At 38.0% G+C, this 15,863-nt stretch overlaps 1 protein-coding gene across 4 annotated transcripts in view; it reads right to left on the bottom strand.

The window, feature by feature from the left end:
- Positions 1 to 15,863, bottom strand: part of Pitslre (cyclin dependent kinase 11B pitslre) — a 172,071-nt gene that overhangs the window by 10,607 nt on the left and 145,601 nt on the right. For all 4 annotated transcript variants that reach the window (XM_081741325.1, XM_081741329.1, XM_081741326.1 and 1 more), the window contains 4 exons: positions 12,671 to 12,815; positions 10,972 to 11,116; positions 8,794 to 9,023; positions 4,755 to 4,871 (listed from right to left, as the gene is read on the bottom strand). In XM_081741325.1, coding sequence (XP_081597451.1) covers positions 4,755 to 4,871; positions 8,794 to 9,023; positions 10,972 to 11,116; positions 12,671 to 12,815 — 637 coding nt within the window. The remainder of the gene's footprint in view (positions 1 to 4,754; positions 4,872 to 8,793; positions 9,024 to 10,971; positions 11,117 to 12,670; positions 12,816 to 15,863) is intronic.

The following is a 15,863-nucleotide window of genomic DNA, read 5'->3' as shown; positions in this document are numbered from 1 at the left end:
CGTTGCTATGGAAAAGTACACATACCTTATGCATGAATGTTTTAAATGCATTGGAGACACATTCTTTACTTAAAACATCATGACAAAAAAAAAAAAAAAAAAAAAAAAAGTCTGTCATTGTTGTAACTGAAATTTGAGTTTTCGTGCTGTGTCTTGGTCTGAACAAAATTTTAAATATTCCAAATTCACCATATCAGCATTTACAGGTGTTATTTGCTCTTTCTCGACAAATGTCTCCAGGGCGTGTGTGATGCGTGATTCACGAAGGGTTTCGTTGGTCATAGTTTCTGGAGACAAGCAATTTGCGGCTCTTGTTACACTGTTTTTTAAAGGACATTTTAGCATAAGTTTTTTACACAGTTCTTGTGAGAATCTTCTACATTCTTTCTTAAAGTTCAATATATATTGGCATCCTTCACTCCTTTAAGCGATGTAACCGCAGAAAATCCAACATCAACTAGATTACGTGGTTTTAAGATGTCCTTATCAAAAACATCTATTGAGGTCAGTTTTCTGGAAGTTTTAGCTACTTTTAAGACATCATCTTTCACGAAGCGGCTTAAACTAGGTGTTTAGGTCATTCCATAGAAATGGTAGTAATGGACTGTCTGTCTGGTAGTTCACGAAGTAACGTCTGTTGGAAATATAGACCCAATCCAAAAGAAATGACATACCCTATTTTGTCTTTGTATAACTGCATATTTTTACCGACTTCACATTCAGAAAACATTATAGGAAACAAATCTGTTGCACTCGCTTGGCTTCTGGCCGATGCACGACTTGTAACTTTGTGTAATGTCCAGATTATTTCTGCTTTCGTCACTTGATCTTTGATAAGATAACTCTTTATTACACCACTAGTTTTTGCGGGGCTTTCATTTTTTTCCTGAAAAACTGGAGTAGATGATGTGCCAGTCACTGAACTGGAAGATGCTGTAGAATTTTTTGTACAGGAAGGCTCCTTGTTAACATTGCTTGAGAACTTTGCGATCGAACATTGTGCATTAAGAGCTTTAACAGCTATTTGATGTTTCTTTCCTTTTTCATGAGATTTCAATGATCCAATGATCTATATTTGAAATGTCAAAATCAGTTCTGCAGAGTTTACAACCTGCTTTAAATGGATCGTTGGACCTAATAACCCATTTCCACTAGCCTTTCCACGAGTCCTGGAATTTAGTTTTACTTTTCGCCATTTTAATGGCTGAAACATAAAATGTTTAATTGTTAATGTGTAACAGGATTTATTGCAAGACTAGTAAAATGTTAACCTAAATACAAAAAGTGATTCCGTTAAGATGTAGGCAATTTTACTTTTTTCCGGTGATACACCTTTCGGCCACTGGGAATGGTCTTCACTGTGACATCCGCGGGCTTGGACTCCTGTTAAAAAGCTTCGGCACAGGAGTATAAGCGGAATGTTGTTCCAGACCTGTCTACTATTCTTGCTACAGAAACATGTAAACCAATGTCTTCACAAAGCAGCAAATAAGCTTGATTCATACTATGCAAATAAGCAGCAACTACAGGGAAAGCTTTTAGCTTGTATGCCAGTATTCCCTGACATTAAGACACATTATTCCCCATTAAGACACAAACTTAATAGATCATGAAATTTAACTTTTTCAATTACCTTACTCTCATCATCGGGGACTAATTTATCTCTTTTTGTAGTCACTGTTATTCACAACGACCATGCCAAACAAATAAAATCTTATTCAGTCTCTTCTTGTACCCTCAACATACTTTCCAAAAACATTCAGCGCCTGCACTCTGCTCACGTCTGTCTGTCTTTCTCAACTACGTCTCCACTGAATAAGTTATTATTGGCTTTTAACTTATGCTGTAGTATATAACTTTCTTGCATTTTACAAAAATATACTTATTCCATACCAATCCCAAAAACAATATTTTAAAAACAATTTTAAAACTTCCAGGTTTCTCGTCCAATTCCAGGCTATTTCCAGGTTTTCCAGGTCCAAAAGTAAATTCCAGGCTAATTCCAGGTTTTCAAGGTTTTCCAGGTCAGTAGACACCCTGTTAAGACAAGTGAATGATGATAGAAGATTTGGTGGAATGAGAATGTGGGAGGAAACAGGAACATCTCGAAAAATGCTATGGAAATGGTGTTGTCCACCACAAACTTACTTGGCCGAGGACCGAACGAGGGACCTCATTCTAGTTAATTTAATGTGATTTATTTAATGTTTCTTAGTAGTAATGAGAATGAACCGACCTACATTTTAAAGAAAAATTAGATGTAAAACTTTTAGCTTATGGAATAAAAGAAGGAAGCAGAGCCTTTATTCCATGCACTACCTCAGTATCACTTGGTGTGCCTGTTGAATGATTTTATCTAGTTTTGAGAAATATATTAATATTTACATCTTACAAAAACAGATAGAATAACTTAGAAAGATCCTACGTTTCAGAAAGATTTTTTTTATGGAATTCTGACAATCTATGAAACCTAATAATACGAAAATGCTAGAAAAAAAATATAAATATTGTGCATGAACATAGGAAGAAAACTACGAACATTCATCAAAATGTAAATTAAAAGTCAAATTCACCTATTGAATTATAACACGAATGAAATATAATCCTTAACAGTGCAGAATTTTACGCAATCTTTAACCCGAGAAAGCCCATGCTAATTTTACCCTTAAAAGGCCCAGCGGGTGCCTCTGAGGCTCCCTGCTGCATATACAAGCTACCTGAGCTCACCGCGACCATTTGTATTTTCCGTCATTAATAAGAAAGGCTAGTCACTACTTTGCTATGAAATCATTTGTCAATGGAAATAAGCAATGAACAGTGTCAAATAATTAGAAAAGTACACACTTGAATAGGAGCCTCAGAGGCACCCGTTGGGACTTTACGTTAGTATAAAAATTTAACGCTATTTTTTCTGAGGTAAAGTAAAAAAATGTTTAGAAAACGCAATCAGAGAATGTATTTCAAAGAGATAGAAGAATTCTAGAGCGCAGGACACGGGACGGAATATATATTAAGAATAATGGCATTAAAAATTGACCAGGGTGCCTCCGAGGCACCCCTTGAGCCTTTACATCGATTAAAAAATAACCCTATTTTTTCTGAAGTAAAATAAGAAAACGTATGAACAAAATCAGGGAGCATATTCCAAAGAGATAGAAGAATTCTAGAGCGGAAGACACGCGACGAAACATCTATTAAAAGTGAACCAGGGTGCCTCTGAAGCACCCTCTGGGCTTTCTCGGGTTAAATGCAATAAAAAATGAGTCACTTGATAACATTTTAGTTTATTGTTCACTACTATTGTTTCAATTTGTGTAATACAGTGGCCTCTCCGTTTACGAACTTCTCTGTTAATCAACAATTCAAATCATGAAATAGTTTTGTGAACAATTTTTTCCCTCGGCTTACGAACAAAATTTCAGGATATCAATGAACACACATGCTTGTACCGAGAATTACGAACACCTAATAATGCTTGTGCGTGTTTCCCGTAAATATTATCTGTCAGAGTTCGATGTTCAAAAACTTCCTTTTTGTGATTTTTTAGCCCTCATATTGTTTCACTTAATTTAGTGTTATTTCTTTGTCTTTACAAAGAATCGTGTTATTTTCATTCATTGCAAGACAAGTTAGAAATGTAAAATATACATGGGTGACCTGAAAAGTTCTTGTCTTCAACCGTAGATGGCAGCACAAGACTCGATTTTTGTTCTTTCATGGTGGTAGGACGCTTAGTAAGTGCTACCTGAAACTGCAAGTCATTCTAGCCAGTAGTAGCCTGTGAACGTCATTTAACTCAGTTGCTGTGACTATATTTTTCGAAATGGAAAAAAAAATCAAGTATCGTGCCGTGATTAAATTCTTTATAAAAGGAGGTTTAATGTGGAGTGAAATTCATTCAAGGATAGCGAAAGTGTCTTTCCCTTCATTTTCTACTGTGAAGAAATGGAGAATCAAGTTTAAACGTGGCAGAGAAAGTGCCCAGAACGTTCGGTACCATATGATTTTGGAAGATCGGCGTACAAAAGTACGTGAAATTGCTGATGGTATTGGGATACCAAGGGAACGAATTGGTTACATTTTGCATGGGAATTGCACATGAAAAAGCATTGTGCGAGATGGGTGCCGCGGGTGCTCACTGCGGATAAAAACGCATTTGCAAGAGATTGGCACATTAAAAAAAAAAAAAAAAAAAAAGTGATTTTCTGTGTCGATATGTGACAATGGATGAAACATTGAATCACTACTACACACCATAATCGAAAAGACAGTCCATGCAGTGGATTGAGGCTGGTTCTTCAGCTCTGAAGAAGACAAATACAGTGCCATTTTTGGCGGGAAAGGTTGGTTTTGGGATGTGAAAGGAATTTTGTTGATTGATTATCTAGAACAGTAAAACAATAATCGGAAAATACTAGTCTAACCTCCTAACGAAACTGAACGCAAAAATTCATGGAAATAAATTTTCCGCCTATATTATTTCCTTTATGCAGTACTCTTCCTATCTGCAGTGGCCTGTTTCAGAAACCATACGTAAAGGTACAGCCGCAGCATTCGATTGCGAACTGGCGTCAATCCTGGATAAACCTGATAAGATGGCCAGCTACCGGATTCGATTCCGGGATATCAAATTCCAAAGCAAGAACACTAACTAGTAGCCCATGTCCGCTAGATAAACGTATTTAATACTTCAGTTTTATCCTTTATGTTATACAAAGTAAGACAAGAAAAAGACAATAAAAAAAACTCTTTACCTTAAATATTCTATTAAGCTGATCAACGTCAGACTTCCCAGGAAACAGTGGTTCCATGGAGAGGAATTCACCAAATATGCAGCCAACAGACCACATATCGACTGGAGTGGAGTACTCCTGCAACAGAATAAGAACAAAAATTAAAATCAAATCACTGAAGCAAATAGCGATAAATCATATCTTTAAAATAATATAATGAAGTCCAGAAAACTAGCCAGCGTACAATTATATCGTTCAAGTCGTAATGAAAAAGAAATATATTAGCACAGCATTAGCATAGGCTTATGTATAATAATAATAAAAGTAAAATACACTTTTATCTTATTATGTCTGCTTTTTATTTCACCCAAATTTTCGACAATTCTTGTCTGTTACTTTTAACTACGAAAGAAACATTTCAACGAGAAAAGAGATTCCACCTAGTTACATTCCGCTTCTTGTCTTCGTATTCTTTAAGGCATACCTTCGAGTTCTTCAATTTTGTCTCCTACAATATTTTGACACAAATAATGAAAAACAAACAAACAAACAAAAATAAAATGTGTGTGGTGAACTTCAGCTATAACACAAATCACTTTTTTCGTTTCTTGCTCAATTGTTGCAGCGTTGCTATATCTGAAGTCGAGCTATTTCTTATTCTTGAACTAGTTGAATATACCCATGCTTTGCACGGGGCTGTTGGAAGTCAAAGCCTATTGGACTAACACCATTGATCTCAGCGACCGCAAAAATTATGAATTCGACACTAATATCGTTCATTTTCTACTACTTTTACATGTCCCGGTAAACGCTTCCTGAGACCCCCCTGGTTCGAATTTTGACAAAAACGTTTAACTCTGGTCTGGAGCCTGGACCAAGGTATTCGTGACTAAAATTTGGTAACTCTCGGTCAATTTGTCTGGTTCCCAAACCGGTTCCGGTAAACGCCCCACTGAGACTCCCCTGGTTCGAAATCTGAAAAAAGGGCTTTGTCTTGATCAGGGGGACTGGGCCAAGGTACCCCTGACCAAAATTTGGTAACTCTCGGTCCACTCGTCTGGTCCCCAGGCCGCACACAGACAGACAAACACACAAACAAACTCTTTATTTTATTTATATTAGATTAGATTGAAAAAAAAAAAAAAAAAACTCTAGATATGTCAATGAGTAATATTTTGATTTTCTAGGCAGTGTTTATTCCGTGCTTTATCATACTAATTATGTAATCCCATTGTTTATCTAACAACAGATTATTCTGATTTAAATCTGGGTTCCTGGTTTTAACTCTGAATTAAACCATTGTTTTATTAGAACCAGTAAGCCACAGGATAACTGGCTGTTAGATAAACTATGAGATTAAATAATTCAACACGACAAACCACGGAATCAACACTGTCGAGGAAATCAAAGTGTTACTCGTTGACGTATTTAGAGGTTTCTTCAATTCATGAATAAGAAATAGCCCGACATCAGATATGATAACGCTCCAACAATTCGGAGCGAGAAAATAGTGGTTGTGTTATAACTTAAGTTCAACATATATTGTTTAGCTTGATTTTTATTATTCGTGTCAAATATTATAGGAGACAAAACTGAAGAACTCAAAAGATGTGTCTAAGGAAAAAACTAAACAACAAAATAATTCTCGTTGAATTTTTTCGTCTTTAGTTAAAGATAATAAGCAAGTGTAACCGAAAATTCGGATGAAACAAAAAAGAAGACGTACTAAGGTAAGTTTTATTTCGCTTTATTATTGTACACTAATATACACATATGAAGAAAACAAGCGTATGATCATAACGTTAAAACCATATAAACAGAGAAATTGATGTTACCAATACTATTTGCAGCGTATTAAAAAAAAAAATACCTAAGTTCAAAATGAAATGAAATCTTTGAGTTTTACGTCCCACGGTTATGCCGGTTAAGGCTAAAGGAGACGGTGATTATAAGAAATGAATGAAATGGTGGAATGAAGAAAGTGGGGGGAAACGGGAGAACCCCGAGGAAACCCACGCACACGGTGTTTGTCCACCACAAAATTCACTTGGCGAGGGCTGGGATCGAACCCGGGACCAGAGGTGAACGCTCTACCACTGAGCCACCGCGGGCCCCCCATCTATAAGTTCAATTTGAAGTCCTGATAAACGGTACATTACGTCAATATTGTAATGTTCCACGTGCTTGTGTTTACAAACACCCAACATGTGCTCCTATTAAAAAAAAAAATATAAAAAAAAAGTGCACCTTACTATGGAGTACTACAGCTGCAGATGACGGAAACAATAGTGAGCGACACCAACAATCACATGACGACGAGGGAGCAGCAGCGCTACCGCTTCACCTGGAGCGCCGACATAACCACGACAGCTATCAGTCTCAGCTGGTTAACCTCTCCTCTAGCTTGCTTTGGAGCTCTAGGAGATGCCTATCCCAAAACCTATTGTTTGCTTCGGAACTCTAGGTTTTCCTTCCCGTTTAGCTTGCTTCGGAGCTCTGTGACTCTTAACCCTCTCTCTGCTTGTTTCGGAGCATTGAGGATTCCTAATACACTCCAACCTGCTTGCTTTGCAACTCTGTGGAGATCCTGCTCTAGGCTGGTCGGGCCTTGAGTCATCTTTCTTTACCTTATATTAGAGAAGTTACACTTTGTAGTATTTCTGTAAAATACTGTTTATAGAGGATTAATAAAAATCAGTAATAGGAAACGATTCTGGACTAATTTGCTCTACTTGCTCCTGTACAAGCAGAACTTTACACTATAAATTGCACTGTACACGTCCCTTACCATTCTCAACGCACATCCTCAAACTTTTTCTCATGTTGTTGGTATTCTCTTCCATCATGCGAGGATTCAGAGCAGCCAGTCAAACGTGGTCGCACAAATTTATAGAATGATCAAGGAGAAGGTCTCTCTCAATGGCTACTGATCCAATCATAGTGGAAGAATGTTAAGCAATTACTGCTTGGAAAAAGTTTAATTTTATTTCATTTAACTTCCATATACCTATCCTTACCAAATCATTGCTCCTTTCTTAAACCTTGATAATTCTGGCAGGTTCCAACGAACATTCGACGTTTAATATGATTTTTTAAACGATCTACGAGAATTTGGAGGAAGATGAATGAGTACCTTTGAATTTATTATATAGTAATGTCATTCTCGACTAGTAAATTTACCTGACTCTTGAAGTTATTTAAAGCAAAGAATATAGGGTTATAATTAAGTCAAGTAGAAATTATTGATTTAAAAAATCTGGCAGAAAGAGTCCACTTATTTGTCAGCGAATACCCATTGTGCCAACCCTCTCACGCTCTTCTGCCAACAGGTTTGAAACTAGAGATCGGCACACACGTTCCGGGCGAAAACCGCGCACTATTTCCTCCTCTAGCTGAACTGTTCAGGCCGATTTGATCGAAGCGAAATCCTATTCTCAATAACTGTGCAGTTTTGACTATACACGACCGCCCGGAGCGTTGCCGAGATTTCCTCTTCAGCAGCTTACCACACTGTTTCCGGAAATTTCGAGAGGAATAACTATACAGTTATCTAGAATCGAATTTCGCTTCGATCAACTCGGCCTGAACAGCCCAATTTGAAAAGAAAAAAACTGCACAGTTTTTGCACACACACACGTTCTGGAAATCCGACAGTTATTCCCCTCCGGCGACCTGCACAGAGGAAAAACTGTGCAGTTTTTGCCCACACACGTTCAGGAATGCTGGAGAAGACTAACTGCACAGTTATTCCTCTCCGGATTTCCTGAAGGTATGTCGGCAAGATTTTTTTCGATCGAATTCAAAACTCCTTGAAGAAATAACTATACAGTTATTTCTCTCCGGATTTCCAGAACGTGTGTGGCGACTTCAATAAACTACTCTGAGCAGTCTTCTTTATCGCAGAGAAGATGTGCTTCTCTATAATTTAGCGCAAACAGTGTTCAAGTTAGTCTTGTTGGATTTTGAAATTGACCAAAAAAAAAAAAACTACTTTTCCTACCGACTATGCACAAGAGATTACATCTAAGAAACAACTTTTTCTTCGTATAAAATGACTAACCTTTGTACAAAGAAGAAGTTCTGGCGATCGATACCAAAGGGTGACAACAATTGGAGTGTAAGGCTTTAACGGGGAGCCATATTCTCTTGCCAGACCAAAATCTCCTACTTTCAAGATTCCCTTATGACTTAATAGAAGATTGGAAGTTTTGAGATCACGGTGAAGAATCCAATTATCATGAAGATGGGCGACTGCTCGCAACAGCTGCTGCATCAAACACTTGATCTCACCTACAAAATAAAAATAATCAGGTTACTTCTACGCCGTACAATACTCTTAGTAACGCTTTTATAACATTAAACATAGTCATATCTAAAGACAGTATTTTTAGCAATCAGAATACACTTTCCTCTCTTGACCACTTGTTTTTAGGTACTTTATTAAAAATAACTACGAAATTAGAGCCTATGTTAAACAAATACCATATTAACATAGCATTAAACTCCCTTCCCCAAAAGAATGTAGGACAATTATTATTACTACACAGATGCTTCCTCTTTGTCAGAGTCTTCGAAGCGGTCATCAGTATGCCAAAATGCACCATCAAAAACCGAAATCAATAAATGGTAGGAGGGAAATCGATTCTTTGCAAATATTTTGATCGAGTCTTTCTGAACAACGTAACATCAGAGTTTCCTTTGCAGCTGGACCATGAGTTTTTTTTTTTTTTTTTTTTTTTTTAATAATGCTTTTTACATACCGTGGACGGTGTGGACTCGACGATGGGACAGGTGCCGCTTGAGGAGACCAATAGTTCATTGGACTGGCATCAGGACTCTTGACAGAGATATCAGAAAAGGGAACTGCCGAAATTCCAGTTTTCTGTTTCATACGGCGATACAATTCCAGCGATGTTTTCGCAGTGTAGTTGGATGATTTGTCTTGGGCCAGCTCAATCTGGTTCACGTCTTGTCCGTACAATACTGGGTACATTTCAGTCTGGACAGTAGCATTGATTTTGACGTTTCCTTTCACATTTCGGAGACGCAGTTTGCTCCTGTACGAAAACCCGACAACAATAATGAACCATTTTCGGAAACTCTTTGTGCAATGGTGGAAAAATATGCTTCTCCCCTTGGCGTCAACAGGTCTATATGTAATGGCAGCCTGTGAGGTAAATCCACACATCATCAAGGGTAACAACAAACTTCCACCGATTACCCGCGAGATGACATTCATATAGCCTCCAGCAGTTCCTTCCTCGCTCAGCAACATGACACTTTTTCAGAATGTCCACACTGCTCTTGTAAACGACCATGAGTGTAAATCCTTGTGAATGACACGGTTGATTGTCCCCTGCGATGTGCAGCGGTTGCTGGCCATTGCACGATGTGTGGGGGAATTTTTGGAGGTCACCATACGCCAAACCACATGCAATAACGCCGAAGTCCTCTTTACGGGACGTCGGTTTCTAGCTGCTCGTGTGGTGGGTCCAGGATTCTGTGCTACATATTTCCGTACAATACGATTCAAGAGTGGCATGACCTACAAGAAAATTACGCAATTTACACATTTTTACGATGTGTGAAAACATTTTGGCGTCGAAAAGAAGTTACAATGAATCCTTCCCAGAAGCGGTTATGTTTCGGTGTCATCAGACTCCGCTCCACCATACTGCTCTACTACGGTACTAACAAGATACTGTTGTTTGCCTCGTGACAATCTCACACCGGTGGGTTGTGCACATTGACTTCAGCTCAATATAAATGAATCAACTTCTGTACTTACTTATTTAAGGAAGTTCCTGATACAATGAGGGCATTTTACATTGGAATCATTAAAAATAGGAGATTGAAAGAAAGTCAATCTGGGTCTACATTTAAAAGTACCACTCCAGTAACAGCCTGGTAATAAAACTGAGGGGAAAAACATTACCAAAGAAACAGGTTCAACCCGAGAAATCCGAACTGCGAAGCAAGAGAGCTATTTGTTCATCTACGCTCGTTATGCTTTATAATAAGGAAGTAAAGACAGTGCATCCTAATGCTATGAAAAATACCATATGTAAAATGCTTCGTATCAAGTACTAATTGCTCAATCATAAATTCTATCATCTTTCACTTTATCTATCCTACCAAATACATGAATTCATGTGATTCGGCCATCGCCAATAACTTTTTCTAATGAAGCATTAGTAATATTGAAACAGATATATCCATCATATTAACAAATACAGACCTGGTATAAAAACTTGCTTTTTCTGCTTCATCGTTTCCATAAGTGACTTCAGGTCATGTTCTACGTAATCCATTACTATAAATATTTTATCCATATTACTTCCTACAACGATTTCACGAACCGTTACTATATTTGGATGTTGAGCCTGTAAAGAATAGAAAAATTTTTTAGTTAAGGAGTGGACTACAAATGTTCTATATTGTATATTCTACTTACAATCTACATACGGTGAATGAGTTTCGACTACAGCTAATGAGAATTCTTGTGGATCTTGACAAGAAATGTACTACATTTGCGCGACTCTTGACGCACACACATCTTTCAGCGCAATCTCACACTCATAAGAGTGGAGAATAAAGCAAGAATACATATGAAGCGTCAAGCCTTTCGGAAGAAGAAACCAAGTGCATTTTGTGAGTTGCTGGATATACAGTTACAAGAGAAACTCATCGATTTACTGAGAGAAGTATTAGAGTAGAAAGTGAACATTTTTTTTTATATAACAAGAAATGAAAAATAAATGGAAGAGCTCGAAATGTCGGTGTGGAGAAGAATTGAAACAATCAGCTGGGATCAATGAAGTGTAAACAGAAACTGGGAAGAGAATACTGAAGATAGCCGAAGAGAAGGAAAGCACCTGATTAATTTATTATCTGAGAAGACATTGCCTTATTAAAGACGTGATAAAAGAAATTCTTACGTGATCACTACGGGAGTAGCGGAAGATCACGTACTGGCAACTTTTCAACTTGTAGAATTGGGGGCCGCGGTGGCTCAGTGGTAGAGCGTTCACTTCTAGTGCGTGGGATCCCGGGCTCGATCCCAGATCCCGCTAAGTGAACTTTGAGTGGACAAACACCGTGTGCGTGAGTTTTCTCGGGTTCTCCCGTTTCCTCCCACTTTCTTCATTCCACCATTTCATTCATTTCTCATAATCACCGTCTCCTTTAGTCTAGCCGGCATAATCGTGGAACGTAAAACTTATATTCCTTTCATTTTTCAATTTGCAGTACGTGGCCCAAAGTACTGAGACTTGCAACACTGTACACGAACCGACAATGCTGCTGCCTTCACTTTCACACGCCAGTTAAGTTAATTCTCACTGTTGACTCAGTCCAAGTTTAAGTTTGTTGCTACACGATTGTTGAGAACGTCTTAAACGAAGCTGTCTTTGTGAGTTGCGCTACGAAAATGGAGCGTATAATTTTATTTCTATTACACAGCTGTATAATTTTAGTTCTATTATACAGATACCAGTAGTCACTTGTACAGTCAGCGACAAAAGTTCTTTCTGTTTGATGAAGTTAGTTTCCTAAATAACCTCACAATGGAAGGACAATTTGAGTACAGTTTTCAATAAATTATAAAGAACATAACTTTCTGTACGTTCCAGCCATATCACTGTTGTACGTTCGAGCCGTTATTCCCAAAATAAATTTTACCAAATAGAACGAACTTTTGTCTCTGACTCAATACATGTCGTTTACACGTCAATTTATATTCCTCCGATATAAACCGCTCTGTCTTCCTATAGTGCCAAGGAGCCACGACAGAAGGAGACAGTTTATTTCTGAATGAAAAATTTTACACAAAAATATTCTTCGAAGTAACTATTTAAAGACATTAATTATTCAGCTCCCACTTGTAACTATTTTCCAAAATTGATGGATACATGTGAAATGAAGGATTTTAGTCATACCTTTAGTAGAGTATTAATTTCTCTTAACGAAGTGATAGGAAATCCTTCCTTTTCCTTCTCCATTTTCAACCTCTTGAGAGCAACTATTTCGTTCGTTCTCTTGTCTCTTGCTCTATACACAACGCCGTAAGTTCCTTCTTCGATCCTATAAGAAAAAAGAAGACATTATCAGAGGAATCATTACACTTACATTTGTTGAGAGATTTTTTTTTCCACGAAAAAGAAAACAATCAAAGGAGGGCAACAGCTGCATATAGCTTACTCGCCTGTATTAAGGGTTCAAGAACCATGCATATAGATGACGCAAGCTGCAGGTCATCTTGAGCTGAGAGGCGGGCAGGTACTGACCTCAAGGTTGCGACCTCCGAGTCCGAGTTCCACCTGTTCGTCTGTTGTAAGGAACAAGTAACCTCAGCTACATCTAATTTAGATATGGCTTTACAATATTAAATTATGTAGCTACCCATAAGCTATTGTATTGAAGATATGAAATTATGGTTTAGTGCAGCGTTTCCCAATCGGTGTGCCGCGGTACAGTGGTGTGCCGCGAGGAAATCGAAACAAAATTATTAATTCTATAGCAATCAAATTGCAAGACATTGAGAAAAAGGTATATTTGTATTTCACATTACTACTATGAATCTAAAATTTAAAGTTTCATACTGTGTTACTTTTCTGTAGAACATTTTTCTGCACATTTCTAATTTTGGAAAAAAGTATTTGTTATCATTGTTATGACCATTATTGCTACTTTATTGTTGCAGACTATTTCCTAACTTGAAATTTAAAAATATTATTCAATCCTTCCGGCAAAGTAAACATGCATACGAATTACCTACATTTGTGTTTTAAAAGTAAAAGGGATTTGTTTGTTCGTTCGTTACTTACTGATCCTCCTTCTTAATGAAAGGTTGGATACAGTTTTCGAAAAAGAAAGTGTATTTTTAACAACTTGAGCCCTATATCTGTTTGCAGTTGTTTTCTATTTTTAAATTAAAATGAAAAATAAGCATAATGATTTACCACGGGCAAAAAACAATAATCGAGCTTTCTTCTCTGTAAGAAGGATGCCAGTAATCAGAAAAAAATACTAATACTTCAAATAATAATAATAATAATAATAATAATAATAATAATAATAATAATAATAATAATAATAATAATAATATGTGTGCCGCGCGAATTCAAGTTACACTGAAGTGTGCCGCAAGTTGAAAAAGGTTGGGAAACGCTGGTTTAGTGGAATTCAATTCAGAAAATGTTTGAAGTACTTATTCATTTGGTAAAGGAAATACTTCCGTTATACTAAATTTAACAATGCGAGTGATGGATGTTTTAACTTACGATACATGGAATCGAACAGAACATTCTGAATAACACGATTTGGACTATGGTATGTAGAACTATTTTGTACATTTTTCTAATTATGACTATTTGGAAAGAAGAATAACTGGCATGGAAAGGTAAATTATTTCAACGTGTCGAGACAGTCAGTTATTTTGCCAATATAATTAAGGGCATATTTTTGATCTAGAAAAAGAAATTTCAAGCTTTTCCATTCTTATTTTTACATAGAATTCTACTCATACGATAGTGTATTCTTATCATTTTGTTATAAAAGAGGAGGTAAGGAAGAAAGCGGCCTGGGACCTACAAGTTAGGTACCACCCCGGCATTTGCCTGGTGTCAATGAGGAAAAACCCAGCGAAACCACATTCAGGATGGCTGGTCTCAAAAAGGTTTTTACACTTTTTCGACCGAGTGCCCCCATCGGGAATCAACCCCAGGACCGCTCGCACCAAAGGCGAGAGCGTTAGCAATTACACTACGCGGAGCCCCCCAACACACAGCAGCTAAGAATGCAAAGCATATTGCAATGTTCTTTCAAATTAGTACACAAAACCACGTGCTTCGGTACCAGCACCAGCAAGTGGCGTGGGACCTACAAGTTAGGTACCACCCCGGCATTTGCCTGGTGCCAATGAGGAAAAACCCAGCGCAAAACCACATTCAGGATGGCTGGTCTCAGCAAGCAGACAACGGATACCATCATCATCGATGGAGCACGAAGAGAATACGAAGAGATCCGAAGAAGACCCGTTCCACCCCTCCACAAGCTCCGCCTCCCAAGACCGGCTATATAAACGGACGCCTCGAGGCAGAAGACATCAGTTGTTAACTGATCATCCCCTATCTATCTCTGAGCTACAACCGGCAAGACATACTCCCTTCTTTCCACGCTGCAACGGGGAGGGGAGACTCCTCTAACCCTACCTCTGAGCTGCAACGGGCAAGAAGTATCCTCACCTATCTTCGAGTTGCAACGGGCAGAAGATCTTAACTACCTCTGAGCTGCAACGGGGAAGAGGCATCCACACCTGTTTCTGAGCTACAACGGGCAGGAGATCTTACCCTATCTCTGAGCTGCAACGGGGAAGAGGCATCCTCACCTGTTTCTGAGCTACATCGGGCAGGAGATCTTACCCTATCTCTGAGCTGCAACGGGGAAGAGGCATCCACACCTGTTTCTGAGCTACAACGGGCAGGAGATCTTACCCTACCTCTGAGCTGCAACGGGGAAGAGGCATCCACACCTGTTTCTGAGCTACAACGGGCAGGAGAATTACCCTATCTCTGAGCTGCAACGGGCAGAGGTTCCTTTAGACCCACCTACAACGACCACGATCATTCTGAACCAGCAAGCCTTACACCTCCGAGCTGCAATGGGCAGGAGGTCCAACTGTACGTATTAAAAAGAACTTTAAGAGACAAATACAAAACTGTTTTTTTCATAATAAATGGTGAGGGGAAAACTCCGTGTACCATCACTCTATAATATTAACTATAATACATTTACAATATTTGTAATATTATACTATTATTATAATGTTACATTACAATATTAACTATATAACGGTTGCAAATCCCGCTGTTACAAAGGCAAATGGGGGTCATGAAGGTTACTGCTACAAAACTTCCTATCTGCAATGCTAGTGCTGCCAACCCATTGTTGAACATATATTTAAAAGAAATCGTAGATTTAGTTTTATCTAAAGCTTCGAAAACATTTTTAAAATACCTAACTTTAAGGCACTCCGAGCTAAGTTCAATTCATTACTGAACAAAGTACAGAGTGAGTAGAACGTACGTTACCATTTCGTACAAAATAGAAAGGCGTGTTGAACTGGCTACA

Source organism: Thermobia domestica, chromosome 15, assembly GCF_964235325.1.
Source record: "Thermobia domestica chromosome 15, izTheDome1.hap1.1, whole genome shotgun sequence".
In the NCBI taxonomy this organism is placed as follows: domain Eukaryota; kingdom Metazoa; phylum Arthropoda; class Insecta; order Zygentoma; family Lepismatidae; genus Thermobia; species Thermobia domestica.
The sequence above is the reverse complement of the archived record's forward strand: the minus strand, read 5'-3'. Positions and strand labels throughout refer to the sequence as shown.